Consider the following 23,543-nt stretch of genomic DNA (forward strand, 5'->3'; position numbering starts at 1 on the left):
GCTCATTAATCTTAAAAAAAAAATCTGTAAACATGTTTGATTTTTTTACTAGAACTGACAAAAATGTTTTAATCCAAAATCCCATAATTTCTAAATATTGATTTAAAACGTTTAAAATCCTCAACCTTTATCAATGGTAAATGTGATTTCGATAAATTAATCTTGCCTGTCGGTTTAGTTTTTGATAACTAGGGTGTTAAATTCTTATAACCGCTTTTAAAGATAAGAGTGTAGAACGATCATCAGAGATTAAGAAGCTTAGCCTCTAATTCATTGATCACCTGAGTCGGTACGAAAAGAGTACGAAAATGGTACAAAAAAATTCCGTACTTTCGTTCTGTCCTGATGAAAAAATATCGTACCATGATATGATAGCGGACTTAACCAAATGTGCCACGCGGTGCCGAATCAGTGCATTCTATATATTAAGGGTGCTTCAAACATGTTTTAACACTTATATGAGACTATCGTTTTGAATGGAAAAATAAGTATAACCCGTAAAAACAAAGTTTTTCACTATAAATCCTTTATATGCGTGGCGGCTAGAGTCCTCTCGTCCTCTGGCTTGAGATGGCTGCCCCCTATGGGTCAGATGATTGCATTGTACCATTAAGCAATTGGTAATTAAATATAATATTTTTGTCCTAAAAAGTGTAAAATTTAGGAAAAAATTTTCACGAACATTCATTGTCACGCACAACGAGTCTGTGTGGAAAATATCAGCTCGATTGGATCACGGGAAGTGGGTTAAAAAACGACCGAAAGATTTGCACGGTCCTAAGCAAGCAAGCGAACTTAATATAACGGATTTAAGAACGGATAATACTACACTGTAACATGATAACAAATGTCATGTTAATAGCTTTAAAAAGTCAAAGTCTCCACTTGTTCGCCATCGTTGTCAACACGTGCCTGGAATCTTCTCCAGAGCTAGGAATCACATTTCTTGTGGTATTGTTGCAAATTTCAGAAGTTCTAACATTTTTTAGAAGCATCCTGTATAATAACCGTTTTTACCCTTTCTGGCAATATTTTGATGCTGGCAAGAAAGGTCCCATGCATCACTGCATTATGTTACGAAGAATTCCGCTGGAAACTATTGGCCGGTTTCTGCTTTTTATGGAAACCGGTAACCGATTGTGAAACCGGTTATAGAACCGATTTACCGGTTGCCGTTGAACAAACCTCGTTTTTTTGTTTTTCACTGAGGACCGAGAGGGCTCAACACGGGCCGCAGGAGGAATCGTCATCTGCAGAGAATCTCGATGTCTTGCGGTACACGATGCGTTAAAGTGCACAAATTCGCCAGTGACACACAACAAAGATATCCCCCGTGTAGCCTGAACAGACTGTAGGGGCAAGTGCTGTTAGTGATCACCTATGAAGGCCGGCACGGCACACGAGGGAAGGTAGGTGAGTGGCCAGCACCACGCCTGACCGCCTTTGTCTCCCCAGTGGCGATGTTTACACACCGCACCAGGTACTTATTTGAAGATCAGTCGACCTAGGGGAGGCCCAGGACTGGTTCAGATAATCGCCACTTGCGTTGGTCGTGAGCGGGAATCGAATTCATAGCGCAGCGCGACAACTGCGACACTACCGCTCCCCACAAGTACACCGCCAGTGACACAACAACAACACACCCCACAACACGTGGAGTTTAGTCCACACACGGACACACAGGGGGGGGCAGGCAGACACACGGACACACACGGGGGGGGGCAGGCAGACACACAGTGGGAGTAGACAGACACACGGACACACACGGGGTGGAGGCAGACACACGGACACACACAGGGGGAGCAGGCAGACACACAGGGGGGAGCAGGCAGACACACGGACACACACGGGGGAGCAGGCAGACACACGGACACACACAGGGGTGGAGGCAGACACACGGACACACACAGGGGGAGCAGGCAGACACACACGGGGTGGAGGCAGATACACGGACACACACGGGGGAGCAGACAGACACACGGGGGGTGGAGGCAGACACACGGACACACACGGGGGTGGAGGCGGACACACGGACACACACAGGGGGAGCAGGCAGACACACACGGGGTGGAGGCAGACACACGGACACACACAGGGGGAGCAGGCAGACACACGGGGGGTGGAGGCAGGCACACGGACACACACAGGGGTGGAGGCAGACACACGGACACACACAGGGGGAGCAGGCAGACACACACGGGGTGGAGGCAGACACACGGACACACACGGGGGAGCAGACAGACACACGGGGGGAGCAGGCAGACACACGGACACACACGGGGGAGCAGACAGACACACGGGGGGAGCAGGCAGACACACGGACACACGGGAGGGGGGGAGCAGGCAGACACACGGACACACACGGGGTGGAGGCGGGCAGCTTCACGAGGCACGGAGCCGTTGTCGGCACAGGGGGCGCTGCTCACCCGGTCTCAGTTTACCTTCAGACCCCGAAGACCCTTGGCGGGAGCGGGTCCAGGCTACGGCGAGACGAGGAGAACGGGGTCCGAGGAGGGGACACGGGGACAAGGACGAGGGGAGGAATAGCGGGGAGCGACGTCTGGGACACAGGCCCTGGTGGCCATCCGCGAGTCCCCCCCCCCCCCCCCCGAATCGCGCCAGCCATTGCCCGAGACGCGTGCAGGGAAGGCGGCACCGCCGCTAGGAAACGGGGGAGGGCCCGAGGCCGTGTGGCCAACTAGGCCCCAACCGACTTGCGTTAAACATCTCACGCAGCCAGGTGAGGGTGGTGGGTGAGTGACTTGTTAATCAAGTGAGGTGTTGTGGTGGTTGTTGTTGTTTATTCCGTGTTTACGGCAGGGTTTGGTTGCCGTGGGTGAGGTGAATGGAAGAGAACACCGCCTTCGCTAACGCGGCAATGGGATGTGCGTAGCGAGTTGGTGTTTGTTGTGTGTGTGTGTGTGGCTTGACTGATTTATATCTCGCTTAAGTCTCTCTGTGTCTGTCTTAAGCTTTGTGGTTTGTGTGTGTTTGTGTTTATACTGCCTTTGGTATCCATATCTGGTTTATGTGTGCCCATGTGTATCTTGATTATGATTTTGTGACTATTTAGTGTCAATGTCTACACGTTGTGTGTTGTGGGTTTCTTCTGTTGGTATCTCTGTGTTTAGTATGCCATGTGTGTGTTTATGTCTTGTATCTGCATAAAGACTGGTCTTGCGTCTGTGTGTATCTTGTGTTTTATGTCGGTGTCTCTTGTGTATAATGCGTACGTTCCTTGTATCGGTGGAAGTCACAGATTGCTGTTTCGGTAAAAATAAGTGTTGGAAAATCGATTACGGTAATTGGATAGACATATCCCACTAATGATCAGGTCAAATATTTACACTCACTTCATTTGTCCAATCGATTTTCAATTTGGTGAATTGGGAGTCAGAAATATTTGTGTTTTTAAAAATGGAAATGAAGAAATGTGTTATACCTCTTAGAGAAAACAGCGATTGGCGGTATATCTCCCAGCAAAAAGTAGCAAGGATGAGAGCTGTGACAGGTGGTGCAAGTTGCCTTAGAGTCAGAAGGGGATACAACGTGAGACAGAGATAGCAAGTCTGGAGCAGTGTAGCAAGGACAGGTGATGTAAGGCAGTAGTATATCTCCCAGCCTGACGAGTAAAGGACAGGAGATGAGGCAGACGATACATCCCCTGGGACGCAAACACAGAGTACATCTCCTGGCTTAGAGGTGCACGGATGGAACATGCATTGTGTTATCTCCAGCCAGGGCTTTTGAGCACGGACACGGTGAGCTGGCGAGAGGTGGTTGTCTCAGGATGTTGTGGGCCCAAGCTGCTTGCTGTGTTGTGGATGTGAGCTCCTTGCCCTGTGCTTTGACAGAGGACGATGCCTGGTGAACAGCAGCAGCAAAGCGCGGGGTCGGACGCGGAGAGCGTGAGGACCCCGGGCCGGCCCAAGGAGAAGGCGAGCGGTGGGGCCGGCACCGACAAGGCACGGGGAGCGCGCCCGCGCCTTACGGACGATGAAAAACGCAAGCGGCTTGACGAGGAGAAGCGGCGCAAGGAGGAGGAAGAGGAGAAGAAGAAGCTGGAAGAGGAGGAGCGGGTGAGGGCTGAGCAAGAGGAACTGCAGAAGGTGGAGGAGGAGCAGAAGATGGCGGAGTTGGAGAGCCAGCGGAAAGAAGAGGAGAAGGCGGCCGCTGCACAGAAGTGAGACACTTGGGCCTCCTGGGCCCACCCCATTTGCATGAGAGATTATGAATTTTTTGCCTGTGATTAGCGGCTTTTGGCTAATCATCGAACAAAGACGGTCACTGGATCGTGTGCTGTTATATGCGGTTCTGCGACCGTCTGGAACGCTCTTCCTTACGATATAAGGATGCCACTGGGAGAAGTGCACTTTTAAATCTGAATTGAAAACTAATTTCATAAGAACTGTTTAGTTTGTTGTCCCCCGCACCTCCGATTTGCACAATTGGCTACGTACGGTGAGAAAGAAGTTCAACAAACATAAAAGTCGCCCAGAATGCTCTCATTCTTGTCAGATCTCGGGCTGAGCCTTGATAGTGGTTGGATGGGCGACCACGAATAACAGTGCTACATGGCTGCGAGGTTAGGTTCAGCGCAGTAGAGGACAGTGCATCAAAATCTATTGTTGGATTTAATTTTATGCTCCCTTTGTCTATGCTCCCCACCTTCGTCATCCCACCCCACGGCTAACATCAGTGGAGAGTAAGAAACGAACCAGGCCTGGGCATTCCCCTTCACCAACCCAGATTGTCCACCGTGGTGGAGTGTTGTCAATCAAACCACATTAATGAAATACGTGGGAAGGCCTTCAGCCAGCAATGGATTGACAGAGCACTATGAATTATAAATTAGTACCACTTAACCCTATTGGCAGATCGTTGAGGTTGTTCAGGGTGATGAAATTAACGAGGACTGGTTCTTTTTTAACTCGACTGATGTTAGCTGTGCCGTGGGATGATCAAGGTGGGGAGCATTGACAAGGGGAGCACTGGTGCAGAGGTTAGCATGCTGCACTACGACCCTAAACTAAACACAAATTTGTTTATTTTATTCCACGAAATAATGTTTTATTTACCAGTGTAATGCCCACTGAACTATACATCTCTTTTTCAGAAGTTACCTGGCCACAAATGATAGCTCAACAAAGTGGCTTATCATTTAAAATGTATAGCAAATATACAGGCATCAGGGTTGGGATTGAACACACAACCTCCTGTATACCAAGCGAGGCAGTTCACATCTCCTGGCCACCTGAGTTTCAGTAACGATTATCTGAACTGGTCTTGTGCTTTCCCGAGCTGAACTCAGCCTCAAATGTTTGCCTGGTGTGATGTGTAAACATGTGCCCCAACAGTCTGTTAAAAGCTATACCGGGGGATCTTTGTCTTTGTCAGGGAGATTGAAGAAGCACGGCAGCTGCAGGCCGAGATGCAGGAGCGCTGCACGTGGAAGCAGGAGCAGCGGGTGCTGAACCAGGCGGCGCACGAGAACCGGCCCGAGGAGGGCTTCTTCGGCCGCCTCGACTCGAGCCTCAAGAAGAACACGGCGTTTGTGAAGAAACTGCGCACGCTCACGGAGCAGCAGCGCGACTCGGTCTCGTCCGACTTCAACTCGCTCAACCTCAGCAAGTACATCGGCGAGGCGGTGTCCGCCCTCGTCGAGGCCCGGCTCAAGACGTCGGACGTCGGCTGCGCCGTGCATGTGTGCTCGCTCTTCCACCGCCGCTACGCCGAGTTCGCGCCACTGCTGCTGCAGGCGTGGCGCCGGCACCTGGAGGCGCGCAAGGACGACCGCGCGGCGGCGAGCATCGGCAAGCTGCGCACCGACCTGCGTTTCATCGCCGACCTGACGACCATCGCCATCTTCTCAGACCGCGAGGGCCTGTCACTCCTTTACGAGCAGCTGAAGATGATCGTAGCAGCCGACCGTGAGACGCACGCGCACATCTCCGTGGTGATCAGCTTCTGTCGGCACTGCGGCGAGGACGTGGTGGGCTTGGTGCCTCGCAAGGCCCGGCTGCTGCTGGAGAGACACGGCACCTGCATGCCGCGCAGCGAGATCTTCGGGCCCGAGAAGCAGCAGCCGTTCGTGGTGTTGCTGCGCGACTACTTCAGCTCGCTCTCCCGCCAGCTCAAGAAGGACCACCGCGAGTTGCAGAACCTCGAAAGGCAGAACCGGTACTGTATAATTTCGATTTTTATGCAGTTTCGGAGCTGGGACATTCTATTATTTACGTAATCGATTGCCGTTTGTCGGTTCGATTACTTGGTGATATGCCCACGTATGCCGCTGTACGGACAGTGATGGGCTGGGCTCGGTGACATCCTCGGAATCGTCGGCCATTTAAATCTGGCCACTGAAAGACGAAGGTGGCTGAGCACGATGTTTGCATTATCACCTCTTTGTATGCGTCCTGGCTTTAATAGGTTCCAACAGACAGCAATAACACCACCAGTTGATATAATGAAGGCGATATAGTCTTTATTGTGTATGTGTGTATCTTCTCGTGTGTGTGTGTGTGTGTACACGTGTATCCAAGTATTTTCTCGTTTGTGTGTCTGTGAGAGAAGTTGGGAGCGGTAGTGTAGCAGTTTATGCTGCGCTACAAACCCGGTGACCCGACTTCGATTCCTGCTCATGGCCAACACCAGTGATGATTATCTGAACAGCTCAAGGGCCTCCCCTAGGTCGACTCGGCCCCAAATCAGTATTGGGTGTGGTGTGTAAACATCACCACTGGGGAGACAAAGGCGGCCGGGCGTGGTGTTGGCCACCCACCCCCTCATGTGCCGTGCCAGTCTTTTATAGGTGCTTGTGAACAGCACTTGCTCCAACAGTCTGTTCAGACTATACGGGGAATCTTTGTTTGTGTGAGAGAAATTTCGTGCTTATTTGTGTGTTCAAAAGTGCATGCATTTGCTCGCACGTTTGCTTGTGCGTGTGTCTGCTCATGCGTCTGCTCATACGTCGCTGCTTGCGCGTGCCTCGTGCGTGCGCACACCTCGTACGCGCCGCGTGTGCCGGCGTTGCTCTTGCAGGAGGATCCTGCACACCAAGGGGGAACTCAGCGAGGAGCGGCACAAGCAGCACGAGGAGTGCGCCGTCTCCTACCAGAAGCTGCTGGTCAGCACGCAGAGCCTGGCCGAGCTGCTCGACGAGACCATGCCTGACCTTCCTGAGGACAAGTCCGCTCAAGAGGGTGGGTGACCGCAGGCCCCCGCCGCCGCCCTCCACATTCTGGCGTCACTTTTTCCACAACCGCTGAGCCAACTGGGCTCATCCTGTCGAGCTAACTGAGTTCGACCCAACGAGCCGTGGTTCTCGCGGCAGTCCTCCCGGGCTGACCCTCGGTGACAGGTGCCTTGTGATTATTAAAGCTGGTCTGACTGCGGAAACATTTACGATGTCACTGGATTAGCACTGAATCGGGAATGGGGGTTCATTACATTTCTCATTTCAGTGTTATGGCGGTGTTTGTGGAAAAACCACACGGCGGAAAATGTACAGGAACAATGTATATTTAGCGAATTAATTCCTATTAAGACCTATGGTGCAGTGGTTCAGGCACCGCGCTATTAAACCGGCGAACTAAATTCGATTCCTGGCCATGGCTATCATCAGTGGCGAGTGATATCTGAACTGGTCCTAGCCCCCCCAACACCCTCTTCCACTTCGTGATCCCACGTTGACCGGAGTGATGAAGTATGGTCAAACAACACGGCAGAGGGACGGATGCTTTCATTCAGCAATTCATTTATTTATTTTGCATCTAAATGCAACCACAAAGGGGGCTTTCTTAATGTTTGAATTATTTTTTAAAGTAAATGAATCAGAGAGGAAATGAGAGAGTCCTGAGACTGGACTTGAATCAGGGCAAGAAACCAATCGCACAGTTCCCAAACTAAAGTATTTTTAAATCCTTTATATTAAGTACACTTGCTTGCTTGCGCGCTTACGACCGTGCAAATATTTCGGTCGTTTTTTAACCCACTTCCCGTGATCCAATCGAGCTGACATTTTGCACACAGACTCGTTGTGCCAGACAATTTATTTTCGTGAACATTTTTTTCAAAAATGTTCCACTTTTTAGGGAAAAAAAAATTTCATATTTCATTTAAAATACCAATGTGATAAAAATGAAACTCTTACTCAAGAAAAACAGAAATGAATAATAAAATAAAACCGATGCCACGCATATAAAGGATTTATAGGGAAAAACTTTGTTTTTACGGGTTATATTTTTTTATTTACTAGGTAAGGTTTACTGGACTATTTAGCAGTCTTTCAGAAGTGATTAGGCCGCAAATGATAGCAGAACGACGATGTGGCTTTTCACATGGAAATTTATAGCAGCTAAATAATCTAAACGCATGTTTATTAATGCGACCACGGGGAGAACGTGCAAACTCCAAATATACAGGCATCAGGGTTGGGATTGAACCCACAACCTCCTGCCTACCAGATGAGGTAGTTAACATCTCGTCACCGTGTAACCCCAGTGGCCTGGAGTAAGGGAGATCCAGACCGCAGGTTCAACAGAGGCAAATGAGCGACCTCCCACTGAGTGAAGGCTGACTGAGGGCTTCGACAGAAAGCCTTGGTTGCTGGAGCAGAATGTTTATAGGGAGGGGGGGGCGAGTTGAGTGAAATGGGAGGGGAGAGGTAGGCAGGGGTGAGTCTGTGGAGCATTTTAAAAGACAGTGAATGCGATCTTGAAATATATCCAGGATTGGATTGGGAGCCAGTTTGAGGGATTGGAATATCAAGGTGATGTCACCCGGTAGTGGCATTTTCAATATACCAGAGTTAGTAGGTGAGGGATTTGCTGAGGGATTTGGCGAGGCCATGGAGGAGAGAATTGTAGTAGTCGCGTCCGGATGTGATGAAGGTTTGCATGAGGTTTGGGAGTTTCACAAATCCCGCCAGGGTCCACCAAGCGTTGCCTTTAAAGCGCCAGATCACGGGTGTGCATCGCCTCTGTTCCTCAGACCAGGGCATGGGGATTGACCTCTTCACTCCGGGCCGGGCCGGCGAGCTGGAGCTGGAGGGTGGCCTGTGGGAGGACGAGGACTCGCGCTCCTTCTACGAGAGCCTCATCGACCTGAAGGCGTTCGTGCCGGCCATTCTGTTCAAGGACAGCGAGAAAACGGGCCCGCTGCAGGGCAAGGACGCCGGTGAGGGTGCGGAACGGGGAACCACGCGCCATGACGCTCACGCACACCCCGAGAAACACGTAGAACTCAACGCATTCGTTAATAACACTGTGGCCATAAAATCTATATATATAAAATCGCAAATCTGTCTGTCTGTCTGTGTCGCCGGACCATACGCAGTTTCATTGGACGGCGGTTGCCCCTGGCAACGGGTAGCGACGTATTCGCTGCGGGATGGACGCCATTTTTAATTCCCGTTAAAAATATGCGCACGCATTAACACGCGACTCTGAGGTAAATTCATAAAAGTTTCACGTCCTCTTCACTCCCCCCCCCCACCCCAATGTGTGCTATTACTATTATAGGGTCGGTAGATAATAAAATTATAGCGATTAGACAGTATTATTGTAGCGCGGGGGGGGGGGGGTAACGTCCCCAGTACCCAGCCTCAGCCGGGTGGGCAATTTATGCGAGGCCGGAGGCTCTGCACGGTACTAGGCCTCGACACCCCACCACACTATAGGCCGTACATATTACTGCACAGCGGCCGAGGAGATCGTGGCTGGGGGGGGCAGGGGTAGCAGCCCATCTGTGTATATATGTAAGGTTTTTAAGAAATATATTTTTCACCCGGGCAACGCCGGGTACTTATGCTAGTAATTGTATATAATTGGGGATGTTTGGGCAATGGCCCTTCATATGTTTATATAAATAGCTATTTATTTGGAATGAAGAAGGACCATTGCCTGGAAAGCCCCCTAATATATATAGTTTATGTTTGTGAAGACAACATACAGTGCTCTCGACGAATGTGTTGAGTTTTTTTGTTATTTGTGCTTGTATACGACTGTCAACGCAGCAGCATCACCAAATGATTTATCCGAAAACTTTATCACTCTTAATCGTGAGTACGCTTGGTGTTCACGCTATTCTTATAGCACGAGGCCATCATGAAGAAGGCGCAATGCTTTACAGGCCGGTATCTTCTGCCAGTAGGGGCCGATGTTGCTTTGTGGTTTTACCCATTTGCAGACATTTTTTTCCGCATGTCAGCGAATTTTTATTGTGATGCTGGGACACACATTGCAGCACACTTTTTCCGACTGATGTCGCGAGCTCTTTCACATCCGCCGTGGAGCGTACCTGTTCTTCCGCTCTGGTGACCGTGTTAAGATTCCGGACACATTGTTCGAGAATAGTTATCGCACTTACGATACGCACGTTGAATTGTACAACGCGATACGATTTGGATTTTTATATCGTGTCTGTGACTTCTTCTTGAGGTGCCGTGCAGAATTGGGGCGTGTGATTTTGATGCAAGTTTCATTGGTTGTCAAATTAACTTCGAAGTTACAGTCGGGCATGTCGTTATGATAATTTATAATAATTATATTTATATAGCGCTTTTCATAAAATATCTCAAAGCGCTGTACAGGACACAGCAGCAGCAGACACTCAGCATAAAAATAATATTATAAATACGTTTTAAGAATAATTTACTAAATGAACTAAAAGTTTAATAAGCAGAAATGTATAAATAGGTTTTAAGGCACTTTTTAAAAATGTCCACAGACTCAAAGATTGCTGATGTCTCGTGGAAGAGCGTTCCATAGCCTGGGGGCTACACGGGGAAAATGTCGGTCACCCATAGACCGAAACCTCGACCTGCGAATGCAGAGATCTGCATCATGCCCAGATTTTCAGGACCTTGGGACATGTGGGTGCAGCACGTCCACGATGTAGGCTGGGGCAGCATGGTTCACTACTTTGTAAGTTAATATGATTTTAAACTGTGTTCTATCCATGGCAGGGAGGCCAACACGGGTGTAATATGATGTGAAGAAGGTGTTCCGGTTAACACCCTCGCAGCCGCATTCTGAACGTACTGCAAATCGATCAGCACCTCCTTAGCCACGCCAGGGAGTAAGACATTACATTAGTCTACGTGAGATGAGATGAAGGCATGGACCAGTTTTTCTGCATCTGAGGCAGAGAGAAGGGATCGGATATGGGAGATATTCCGAAGATCGAAACCTGAAGTCTTTGTGATCGTTTTAATATGAGCCTTGTTACCATTCAAAGTACAACTATGTAATGGAAACAAACAGATTCAGCACGATTATTGCACGCAGTATGTCGAACTTTTTTCGCACTGTACGTAGCTAATCATGCTAATCGGAGGTGCAGGGGAAGGACAACAAACTTAACACAAAAAGTCCATTGCTCCAGTAGGTTCCTAATATTGGAAGGAAGAGCGTTCCAGACGGCTGCAGGAGCGCACGTGAAAGCATGCAATGCAGTCTTTGATTTTAAGCTTTCGTGACTGCAGGAATTACTCTTTGGTTCTTTCTACGTGACTTTACCGATGGTTAGCTAAAAGCCGCTGCTGTGAGGATGACCGCAGTTCGCGTGATGTTAACAGACGAGGGTGTTTGCCGTGGCGTGAGCAGAGCTGGGCGGGATGAGCGGTGCCGAGGAGCTGGAGCGAGAGCTCGAGACGCTGGAGATCCTGGCCGAGGAGGCCGAGGTGGCGGCAGTGACTACAGACGACGATGCCTCGACGATGGGAGCCGGGCCAGAGGATGAGGTGGAGGACCCCGTCGACAAGCTCCTCAAGGATGATCCCGGTGCGTGCGGTACTGTTAAATGTAGATTGTAGTGGTGAGCGTTATGCTGCTGCGCTACATAACCTGGTGACCAGAGTTCGATTCCCCATCATGGCCAAAACCTGTGACGATTATTTGAACTGGTCCTGCTCCTCCCCTAGGTCGACTCGGCATCAAATGAGGAGCTGGTTCGGTGTGTAAACATCGCCGCTCGGGAGACAAAGGCGACCGGGCGTGGTGTTGGCCACCCACCCTCTCGTGTGCCGTGCCGGCCTTCATAGCTGCTCGCTAACAGCACTTGCTCCTACAGTCTATCAAGGCTATACGGGGGATCTTTGTCTTTGGTGTACATGTGGGGAGCAATAATACAGTGGTTGGCGCACTGCTACGAACTCGGCGGCCCGAATTCGATTCCCACGCACAGCCGACATTGGTGACAAATATTGAAACCGGTCCTGAGCCTCCCCTACCTAGGTCGACTCAACATTAAATGGGTACCTGGTGCGGTGTTTAAACATCAGTACTGGGGTGACAAAGGCAGCACATTGTGATGTTGACCACACCTCCCCGTTGTGCGCTGTATGGCCTTAACAGGTGCTCGCTTACAACACTAGCTCCAACAGTCTGTATATGGCTGTACGGGGATCTTTGTTGAGTTGGTACACGCGTGTATTTGTTTGCGAGTGTGCGTGCACGTATGTACATGTGCTGAGAGCCCGTGTGCGTGGCAATTCTGCAGAGCCGGAAGACGAGGAGGCGAGTGTGGCGAGCCACCTACGTATGATCGTGGAGGCCTTCCTCCAGCAGCTTCTCAACTGCGTCAATCGGGACCTCATAGACAAGGTACAACATACTGCTGCGCATGCTGCGAGAGGACCGTGCGTGCGCACCCAACGCACGCACGGTCCCCTCGGATCTCCGGGTTCGTGGCTCGATGTGTCAAAGACCCCCCCCCCCCACCACCATGCCTGAGGTCAACAACTTATGAGTGAAACATATTAACGGCAAATTACTTTGTTGAACCCAATGCAATAGATACGGATGGCACTCAAAAAGTGACTGAATATTGGTGTAGTGGTACAACACAACTGCACCACCTCACGGCCCAGGCAGAGAGAGAGGGGATGGGCTGCCCCAGGGGAGAGAGAGGGGAGGGGCTGCCCCAGTGGAGTGATAGGGGAGGGGCTGCCCCAGGGGAGAGAGAGGGGAGGGGCTGCCCCAGTGGAGTGATAGGGGAGGGGCTGCCCCATAAGAGTGAGAAGCAAGGGACCGCCCCAGCATGCCGTGCAGCTGACTTGTGTTTGTTGTTTGCAGGCAGCGACCGATTTCTGCATGAACATGAACACCAAGGCAAACCGGCGCAAGCTGGTGCGGGCACTGTTCAGCGTGCCACGGCAGAGGTTAGTCGCACCAGCGCTGGGGTTCACCCGTCCACCCCACCATCCCCCGATCCACTGCTGCGACCATGCAGTCCACACGTAGCCACGCGGGAACATTTACCGAAGTCCTGTGCCCTTAGAACGGGGTTTTGCAACTGGCCGCCCACAAGGCCATATGTGGCCCGTGAAGGACCTTTTGAGTTTCCCCCCAAACTATAGCCTGCTGGGAGCTATCTCTTACTTAAACATAAATGTAGATTAGTGAGATGAAAGTGAGGTTAAGAGAGCTGGCGGTGAGAGATGCAGATTATCGCTCGCGTATGAACCTTGTGACTTGTTGCCATGTGACGTCGTGATATGTAGTCACATGGCTCGCCAGCAGTTTCCAATTGTATTATGTTGGCTGCTGGAAAATATAGCTGAAGGACCCTGCCCTGATTTTCGTTTTCAGTGGGCATATCATTACGGTGTTGGCTGTGGCGTAGCACACCCCCCCCCCCCACGCCACGTGGTTACATTCCACGGGGAGTGGCGCTCCCTAGGGGCAGATCTGAACTAAATCTCATGAAACACGGGTGCGCGTGTGGAGGCTTAATTCTACTAGAGGAGGTCGGTGTGACCGGTGGCCACCAGGGGGCACCAACTGCATTTGCTCAGTCGTTTGCTACGCGCCGTGGTGGCAGAAAAACTTCACAAACGCTGCTCTGACGCCTCCACTGGCTCCACACCCCAGAGCCGCCCTTCCCCGCCCCCCACCTCGTGTGGGGCAGGCGGTGTTCATGCCGTGCATTCGCACTTCTTGGTGCCACGCGTGGTGTTTTGGAGAAGGCTGCAATGTTTGTTCATTTTGCGTGCAGCGTACCGGGGCGCGGAGCAGGGCGCGGTCGTTAAATTGGTGCCAGAACTGCCTTGGCGATTTGCGTTCAAGTGAGGTTTATGAAGATTTCACAAGAGACCTGGCCGTGCGCGGCGGGCGTGGTTGCTTGCGAAAGGCGCGCGCGAATGTTCCTGACAGCACAGAAGAGAGGGAGCCTCTCTCTCTCTCTCACCGTGGTGGGGAGAGAGAGAGAGAGGAGGCATTGACATTGGACGTCTTCTCACACGTTTGCCCGAGAGTGGCTTGTGAGAGGTGGTGCACAGTTCATCGTTTACGTTTTTCCGTGTACGTTTCTCCGTGTCATCGTTCCAAAACTAACACGGAAGACATGCCGTGGTCATGGTGCCCACATTTGCAATAACAATATTTGCTTATCGCACAAACAGCGACTACGCAGTTTGTTTGAACGCCTCCAATAACGCTGATGTTTGTATTTTCGTGTTTGCATGTGGGTTCATTTTCTATCTGTGTTCTACTTGTTGCACATTTTCCAGCGTCATGGGGCTCCTGTATTGTTGGACTAAAAATAAAAACCCCGACTCATCAGTGCGGTAATCCCACCCCTGCTAATCCACCGCCTGACGCGCTCCTGAGCGACAGTTCACGCCACGTGCGTTAATCCACGAGCGTCCGTGATGTTTCCCGGCCAGCCCCGGGTGGCACGGTGGGTTCGCGAGGTCTTGTCAGGTGCGTTGTCGATGCTGCGTCAATGCCAGGTTCAGTGGCTTAGTCTGATTATCGTACTGTATGTCAAAACAATTAATCCAGAAAATTTCCAGCTCTCAATTCGGCAACATTTTTGGTTCGATTGCCTTGTGACAAATAGAGCAAAGCGCACGAGACGGTACGGTCACCAACTGGTGAGGGTATGAGCCATTCAAAAGGGGTCTCAGAATGTCATCTTGCGGAGGCTGATTTCTCACGTGCGGGGCCGATGATACCTTGCTCTCAGTGACAGATGCCCAAATTGTATTGTTATTCTGTCACGTGACATGCGGCCCATAATTCAATGGGCATTTGGAAATGTGTTGTTATATATGAATAGGCCAGGAGGGTTTTGTCACTGGGAAGTGGTACGCTCACACTCCAGCACCCCCCTCCCCCCCCTCTGACACCTTGTGATCTGACAGCATTGGGGCTTCCTCTGTACAAATCGCATCCCCCTGCGAAATCGATGTAAGCCGAGAAAAGACACTCAGTAAATAAACAGATCCAGTGTTTGAGGAGAGGATTTGCCTACACAGAATGCCTGCTAATAGCCACTCCAACAACAACCATCTCAGCAAACTTAGCAGAGAGAGACGTGGCTTGCTAAACGTGTGTGTGTGTGTGGCCCGGTCGGTGATTGACCATGTTTGTGGATTGTGGTGGGTGACTGTGTATATGCATGCCTCCCGGTGTGTACGGGTGTCTGTGTGTGTGTGTGGCCCGGTGGGTGACTCTAAACGTGTTCGTGTGTGTGTGTGGTCGCCACGGTCTGCCCCCCCTCCAGGCTGGACCTGCTGCCGTTTTTCGGTCGCCTCGTGGCCACGCTGCACCCGTGCATGCCGGACGTGGCGGAGGACCTGACCTCGATGCTCAAGAGCGACTTCAAGTTCCACGTGCGTTGCTGCTGCTGCCCCTCGTGCCAGCGGCACAGCCGAGAGGGGATGCGATGAGTAGCCCCACAGCTCTCCCAAAACAATTCGGGACACGATGCACAGTGGAGCCCCCATTGTGGGTCTACGTGCGTGCGTACGTGCATGCGGGGCTTCGCACGTGCGTGTGGAGTGGTGGTGCAGTGGTTAGTGCACCGCGCTGCTAACTCAGTGACCCAAGTTCGAATCCCTCTCACAGCCAACATCGGTGACGAGTATCTGAACTGGTTCTGGGTCTCCTGTAGGTAGATTCAGCCTTAAATGAGTACCTGGTGTGGTGTATTAACATCAGCACGTATGCTGCCAGGAATGGTGCTGGCCACCCACCCCTTAGTGTGCCATGCTGGCCTTAATAGGTGATTGCTGACATACCTTGCCCTAACAGTCTATGAAAGGCCTTATGGGGGATCTTTGTCCCTGTATGCACACCACTCCCCACTCCCTCTTCTAACGTGCTGGCATCCGTCGGTGTTCTCTAACAGCGCTTACTCCAGCAGTCTTTCTAGGCTATATGGGGGATCTTTGTCTTTGTTGTGGCAGGTACGCAAGAAGGACCAGATAAACATCGAGACGAAGAACAAGACAGTGCGCTTCATCGGGGAGCTCACTAAGTTCCGCATGTTTCCCAGCAACGAGACCCTCTATTGCCTCAAGGTGGGGACCAGAGCAGCTTGTACTGTACCACACACACCACACACACCACACGCACACACACCACAAACCTGTACCACACACACCACATGCACACACACCACAAACCAGTACCACACACACCACATGCACACACACCACAAACCTGTACCACACAAACCATGCACATACCCCAAACCTGTAACACACACACACATACCCCAAACCTGTACCACACACACCACACACACACACCCCAAACCTGTACCACACACACCACACACACCACAAACCAGTATCACACAAACCACACACATACCCCAAACCTGCACAACACACACCAAAGACAAAGATCCCCGTATAGCCTTTAACAGACTGTTGGGGCAAGTGCTGTTAGCGAGCACGGCACATGAGGTTGATGGGTGGGCAGCATCACGCCCAACCACACACACATGACCCAAACCTGTACACCACACTACAAACACATACCTCAAGCCAATACCACACATCACATGCCACTAACACATACCTCTAGCCAATACCACATCCCACACACACTTACCCCGATCCTGTCTCACACTCTAAACTTGTACCACACATCACACACAGAACACATAGCCCAAGCCTGTCTCACATCCCCACATCAACAAGTCTGCATCACACGTCACAGACGCATACCGCACACCCCACAGCCCACGTCCCAAACCTTTGATAAATCTCACACCTCTAGCCCATTCGATCCCCCACATCCCACATTCCACATTCAAACTCGTCCTCCAGCTTACAACCCACACCCGAAGCCTGTTCCACACCGCATCTACGCCACACCGCACGCGTGATGTACCACCCCGTACGCATGTATGTGGATTGCGTGCGCGCGCCCGTGGTGCCAGTTGCCTGAGCATCATAACTATCGTGTGGGGCCCATGTCGGGCTCCATCAGGGTGCGCGGTCTAGGCCCGGTAAGGGTTACACAAACCACACGGCGAGCGCGTGCGGGAGGAATGCGCCGTGCTGGCGGACGGCCATGGCGCGGCCAGCGTGCGTGCGGCGATGATTAAGTGCGCCGGCTGAGAAAACGCGGTGCAGGTGTTCAAACACTGTTTGATCGACACGGGCAAAAGCGGGGGGAGCTTTGGTGGTTTGGTAGAGGTGGGGGGCGCGGGGGGCGCGGTGGCTCGGCCATTGGACAGGAAGACCACAGTTGGCATCTTGAGCGCCATAGCTGACATGAGCACCGAGCGTTCTCGACGCGTCTGGGTTCCTGCCGCTTTCCGGGCGAGAGCAGCGCTCGCGTGTCTGCGCGCGCACGTGCGGCGGGTGAGTGGACTGTCCGTGAGTGGGGGCCATGCCGCAGCTGCGCCGATGTCCGATCGCAGAAGTCGGGGAGAATTTGCTCTGTTGGCTACGTGCATTGCGAAAGAAGTTCAGCACACATACAGCCAAACCCCGTAGAGTTTCCAGAGCAGGTTGAACTCTCCCTCAACTACGTTGTGTATATACATCTACGGCTTTTTTGTCAGTCCTCTTCCGGATCAGGGCCTCCCCCACCCCCCACCATAGCTTGCGGGTCATGGGGTTTGTTTGACCATATTTCGCCGTGCAGGCCAGTGCGAGTTGGTGAACGCGGGAAGCTTAGAGGTCGGAGCAATGAATTACAGAACAACAGTTCTGCGGTGCGGGTTCCCACGTAGCCCCGCAAGCCCTATGACGACCTGTTTGTGCGTGTAGTCAAACGCGCTCCGGGCTCAATCCCCATCCGTCTTACGGTTCGAGGTCTGATGAAATCGGCACGCTCTTGGTGATTTGGTCGCAGGTCCAGCATGGTATTTGTAATTAATTAATCCAGGAAAGCCGTACTGACTCACCAGACAGTTTTTTTCCTGCTATTACATCGGAATGTTTGGCCAATTCCTTTTTAAATATAGGAGTATTCTGCTGCATGTGGTAGGAATCTGGAATGTCTGTAAAGAGGATAACAATTAAATATCCCCACAGCAGTTCCTCTCTGCAGCTGCTCAACGCTGACGTAACCAGGTCTCCCGCGAATAAAGATACGTTGCCTCTCAATAGACCCTTTACCTGGATGTGAACCCAGGGGTCTCAACAGTTGATGGCTCAGAGCTCTGACCTCTGAAAGGTCCACTTGGCGACCCCTTACCTGGTTTATAAATAACAGACACATTAAACAAAAAGGACACGCACGAATGTTTACTGAAATGCAGCAGCAGCAGCAGCCATGCGTGGCTGTCAGGGGCACTCGGTAAAAAAACAAAGTTGGAGAACCCACTGCCTTGGGGGGAATGGAAAATGAAGCCCTGTTTGTAAAAACGTGACGGTTAAACATTACACCAGCAGCGCGTTAGCGTGTGGAATTTAAATTGGAGCGTTTTTGTCCAATGTGACTCAAGTCAGTGAAGCGGAGATCTCCGTGGCTCGTGGAAGGGGGCGCTTGCCCTTGCTGGCAGTACGCCGAGGGGCACTGCGGGCGCTGATAACGAAAGCCCGTCGCACTGCCGAAAGTGTCGGCTGACGAGTGACCGCTACAGGCGGCGGGGTCGGGGGAAGGGTGCACGGGCGCACCCCAGATGCGTTCGGTGTAAATTGGAAAACTTTTACCCTCTTTCGGCAGAGAGATTCTGCGCCCATCCTAGCCGAAGTGTCTAGATGCCCCGTGTGGGCACGGATACATTCGGACCGTCATTTTGAGTTGCTCCGGGTGTCATGGTCCATCGCCCTTAGCCAGACCTGCTAGATAAGCCTCATGTTTGCATCGTTGAGTGCGATGAACCGTGAGCAGAAGGTTGAGCGTGAGCGTCCCCTTGGGCGAGCTTGGTCGCAGGTTTTGGTGCAAATGGGAATTAATTTGAATGAACTTTGTGGTTAAAAAAACATCCCCTTGTCCTGGTGTGAAACGCCACAAATTTTGTTCAAATGATGTAACTTGGTTTCCTGGTGTTGCGTGAATAGCCCATGCTCGGGCTATAGTAATGTCCGGGCATGCCTGTGCATGCATGCGTGCGTGTGTCTGTGCATGCATGCGTGCAGATGCTGCTGTCGGACTTTTCGCACCACCACATCGAGATGGCGTGCACGCTGCTGGAGACGTGCGGCCGCTTCCTCTTCCGCTCGCCCGACACGCACCTGCGCACCAACGTGCTGCTGGTGGGTATTGCCCCCTTGCCTCACCACCCGATCACTCCCTTGCAAGCTCCCTTGCCCGCTCGCTCGCCCACTTGCCCACTCGCCCACTCGCTCTCCCGTTTCCTCGCCCGCTCCCTTTCCCGCTTCGTTGTCCGCTGGCTTGTTCACACGCCAGCTCACTCCCTCGCTCGTTCGTCTGCCCACTCACCCACTTGCTCCACCACCGCCAACGGCTTCTCACGCTCCACGTTCCCTCCCCCCCAATAGGAGCAAATGATGCGCAAGAAGCAGGCCATGCCGCTGGACGAGCGCTACATCACGACGGTGGAAAACGCGTACTACCACTGCAACCCGCCCGTGGTGGAGCGCACCGTGCAGCAGGCCCGCCCACCTGTGCATGAGTACGTGCGCCGCCTGCTCTACAAGGACCTGTCCAAGGTCACCACCGAGCGGGTGAGCGGTTCGCCCTGTTCGTCCGTGTGTTCCTCAGTCCACGTGTCAGTCTATCCACCCATTCCTTCATCTGTCTAACTGTCAGTCCGCCCGTCCATCGACTCCACCTTGAGCTGCTGTGGTGTCTGGGTTTTAACGACAACCACACCGCAAAACAATCCGAACAATACTCTCTGGTTCTTTCGGTAAAGTCACGTAGATAGAAAAAAGAATAAAAGAAACACGACGTTTCGGTCGCAACACAAGCGTCCGTCATCACCTGATGTTGCGACCGAAACGTCGTGTTTCTTTTATTCTTTCTATCTACGTGACTTTACCGAAAGAGTATGGATTCCTGCAGTCACGAAAGCTTCAAATCAAAATCCTAACAATGTCTATAAATCATCATAAACCCTTTAAGTGCGTGCAAGCTGGATTCTTTTTTTTTAAACAGTTATACACGCAGAATGTGTGATGTCTAAGCAGCAATATGCATGATTGTAACCCATAGGATCGTTCTTCCCACCATGCCTCGCATGTCCCATGGCATCGCCGCTCAACCGTGTATAATCTACAACAGCCTTGTGTTATAGACCATTGGGATTAGGAATTGTGTCTGTATTATATTAGGCGGCCGTAGGACAACACAAAGCGTTGCATGGGGAGGTGAGTATGGAAGGCGCGTGCAGATTACGGGTGCCACCTCACCTCATGGCGCTCACCATTGCCCACGCGACCCCCCGTGCCCCGCGTGCCCCGCGTGCCGGTAAGAGCAGGTGCTTCGTCAGATGCGCAAGCTGGCGTGGGGGGACCCCGAGGTGAAGCGGTACGCCACCAAGTGCCTGGTGAGCGTGTGGAACGTCAAGTACAACAACATCCACTGCGTGGCCAACCTGCTGGCGGGGCTGGTGCCCTTCCAGGAGGACCTGGGCGTACACACGGTGGACGCGGTGCTGGAGGACATCCGCCTTGGAATGGAGGTGCGTTTGTTCATTTGGCGGCCGCGCTGGCGGCAAAGGCGGCGCGAGAATAAAGCCTGGGCGAGTTGGGAGGGTCGTCCATCGGGATGTTTTGCCGCTTCCTGTTTAACGCGTGACTTTGTGAGGCTCGTTCTCCTGCAGCGGGGGTGGGGGAGGGGGTGTCACATTAATGCTCGTAAAGATGACTCAAAATTTATCAAAAGCTTTCCCAAAACTTGGTGATTAATTGGCAAAGCCACGGAGCAACATCGCCCCCCTACTGGTAGACTAATGCCCATATGCCAGCCAGTGCAGGGTTCACCTCACGCCACACAGGGACAGCTGCCACCAGGGGGTTCCCTACCGCGCCGCGGGGGAGGCCCAGTGTCGGTATTGAAGCACCGAGCGACACTTGCTGCCGCTCTTCTTCCCCGGCCAGATCAACCATCCCAAGTTCAACCAACGCCGCATCAGCAGCGCCAAGTTCCTGGGCGAGCTCTACAACTACCGCATGGTGGAGTCAGCCGTGGTGTTCCGCACGCTCTACTCGTTCCTCACGTTCGGCGTGGGCCCCGACGGCGTGCCGGGGGCTCTCGATCCGCCCGACAGCCTCTTCCGCATCCGCCTGGTGTGCACGCTGCTCGACACGTGCGGCCAGTACTTCAACCGCGGCTCCAGCAAGCGCAAGCTCGACTGCTTCCTCCTCTACTTCCAGGTCCGTGCGGGGGGTGGTGGTGAGGCGCTGTTGGGGATGCACGGGGTGCTGAGTGTGTGTGAGCTGCAGGCAATGTGTGCTTGTGTCTTGTTGGGGCATGTGGTTGTAGCCGGGGATGTGTGCGTGTTTGGGTGTGTGGTTGTAGTGTTCGCGCTTGGTGAGCGGGTATAGTGAGCGTGCGGTGTTCTGAAACATAAATGTGGTTGTGGCGTACGTGAGCGCGGTTGGATTTGCGGCCTGCGAAACGATCAGTAAAATATACGCTCGTTTCCACCCACCTACACGCACGCAGCGCTACGTGTGGTTGAAAAAGACCCAAGAGATCTGGACCGCGACCAGCCCATTCCCCATCGACGTCGACTACCTAATCTCCGACACGCTGGAGCTGCTGCGGCCCAAGTTCCGGCTGTGCGCGTCGCTCGAGGAGGCCATGGGGCAGCTGGCAGAGCTTGAGAGGGAGTACCGCTCCAAGCTCGGTGGGTTCCTCGGCTCCACCGTGGCCCTTGCGAGGGTGCCCCCCTGCGGTGGGCCCTGGCGAGGGCCCGGCACGGAACGTCTGTTGCTCACGCCGGGCTTCTTGCGACTGCTTACACACTGATAGGAGGAACTTCTTCATCAGCGTCAGCAGCAGCAACGATGATCAATCCACTGCTGGATGAAGGTCTCAACTATCTGTCACCATCATCGCTCATGGTCTTGCGTTATATCATTCCATACAACGCCTACACGTGAGCTGATTTCATCACGTGTTCCCTCCTGTGGCTGAAAATTCAACGTTCGCCTTGACTACGGAACATTAACCATTCGAGCGACGCATCTTAACGCAAGCCCACTTACTTTTCTTAACAGTCAATGAGATGCCTCTAACTTTGCATATGTTCTGTAAGCCATCTGTCCCTCCCTCCGTCTCGCTGTATGCGCGAGTTCCCAGCATGCAGCTGGAGTCGTCGTTGAGCTCGACGGGCGCGTCGTCCGTTCCGTTCACGTTTTACAACCAACCGCGCCTCGTGCTCTCTCGCGCGCTCTCGCTGTCTCAAGGGCTGGACGGCGGCGGCAAGACTGGTGGCTCGGACGTGCTGGGGGGATCATCATCTGGGGTGGCCGACGAAGAGGACGACGACGATGATGAGGAGGAGGAAGGAGCGGAGACGGAGGAGCAGTCAGCTAACGAGAGCGACGCTAACGACCAAGACGATGAGGTAAGGGAGGAGGGGCGATCTTGCTCGCGGTGAAGGTGGAGTGTTACTGGGTGGCGGCACTTTGTGTGCCCTGCACCGACAGGGGATCCACACGAGCTGATGTTGTGTTGCAGGACGGGACGGATGAGGAGGAGGACGAGGATGACGAGGAGGAGAACACGGATTACATGACGGATTCCAACAAGGAGAACGACACCGACGAGGATGGAGGGGTAAGGCCTGAGTGTGGTCCCTCGCATAACTCTTACACGCGTGGCATGCGCACCCCTCATACAGCCACTCGCACGCATTGCGAACCCATCTGACCCCACGACCCCCCCCCCGCCGCCCCCCTACCGCATGGGCAGCAGGTGACAATGAAGGACGGTGGGGGGCTGAAGCGCGTCGCGTGCGCCGAGGATGATGAATTTATCTCGGCCTTCGACAAGATGATGGTGGAGAATATGCAGGTGAGGACGCCCGGCCGGTTCGCCTGCCCACCCGCCCACTCGCCTGCCACTTGAAATCAGTCCCCGAGCCCACGCCAGGTTTTTCACTTGCCTGGCACCGCCCGAGGTGGCAGAACTCTGGTGATAGAAACGGTCCTTATCAATCAGTGCGGATGTTTAGACACCACATCAGGTACTTGTTTAGGGCTGAGTCGACCTACAGGAGGCTAGTTCTAATATCACACTCGTCACTGATGTTACCCAACAACTGCGCCACATCTGCACCCGCTCGTTATACACATGCCACCAGCTCGTATACAAACAAATATCGCACATGAGCTTTGGAAGTAAGTGAGATCTGACCAACATAAAGGTCTCTTG

The 23,543-nt window shown here is 52.6% G+C and overlaps 1 protein-coding gene across 6 annotated transcripts in view; it reads left to right on the forward strand.

Moving 5' to 3' along the window:
• The first annotated feature begins 1,266 nt into the window (after positions 1–1,266).
• UPF2 (UPF2 regulator of nonsense mediated mRNA decay) overlaps positions 1,267–23,543 on the forward strand; it is a 32,476-nt gene continuing 10,199 nt past the window's right edge. Inside the window, exons 1-19 of one of the 6 annotated variants that reach the window (XM_061567309.1) lie at positions 1,267–1,409; positions 2,448–2,740; positions 3,855–4,183; positions 5,398–6,180; positions 7,042–7,202; positions 8,992–9,177; positions 11,607–11,783; positions 12,502–12,605; positions 13,077–13,162; positions 15,511–15,619; positions 16,196–16,309; positions 19,334–19,450; positions 19,697–19,882; positions 20,638–20,841; positions 21,260–21,535; positions 21,828–22,011; positions 22,574–22,734; positions 22,848–22,946; positions 23,082–23,183. In XM_061567309.1, coding sequence (XP_061423293.1) covers positions 3,861–4,183; positions 5,398–6,180; positions 7,042–7,202; positions 8,992–9,177; positions 11,607–11,783; positions 12,502–12,605; positions 13,077–13,162; positions 15,511–15,619; positions 16,196–16,309; positions 19,334–19,450; positions 19,697–19,882; positions 20,638–20,841; positions 21,260–21,535; positions 21,828–22,011; positions 22,574–22,734; positions 22,848–22,946; positions 23,082–23,183 — 3,372 coding nt within the window. In that variant the 5' untranslated portion in view covers positions 1,267–1,409; positions 2,448–2,740; positions 3,855–3,860. Of the gene's footprint in view, positions 1,414–2,321; positions 2,741–3,854; positions 4,184–5,397; positions 6,181–7,041; positions 7,203–8,991; positions 9,178–11,606; positions 11,784–12,501; positions 12,606–13,076; positions 13,163–15,510; positions 15,620–16,195; positions 16,310–19,333; positions 19,451–19,696; positions 19,883–20,637; positions 20,842–21,259; positions 21,536–21,827; positions 22,012–22,573; positions 22,735–22,847; positions 22,947–23,081; positions 23,184–23,543 lie in introns of those variants that run through there. The other 5 variants (XM_061567308.1, XM_061567307.1, XM_061567310.1 and 2 more) reach the window with 5 other exon arrangements.

Source organism: Lethenteron reissneri, chromosome 38 (assembly GCF_015708825.2).
Source record: "Lethenteron reissneri isolate LAM-NWPU_2019-01 chromosome 38, ASM1570882v1, whole genome shotgun sequence".
NCBI classification, from domain to species: Eukaryota; Metazoa; Chordata; class Hyperoartia; order Petromyzontiformes; family Petromyzontidae; genus Lethenteron; species Lethenteron reissneri.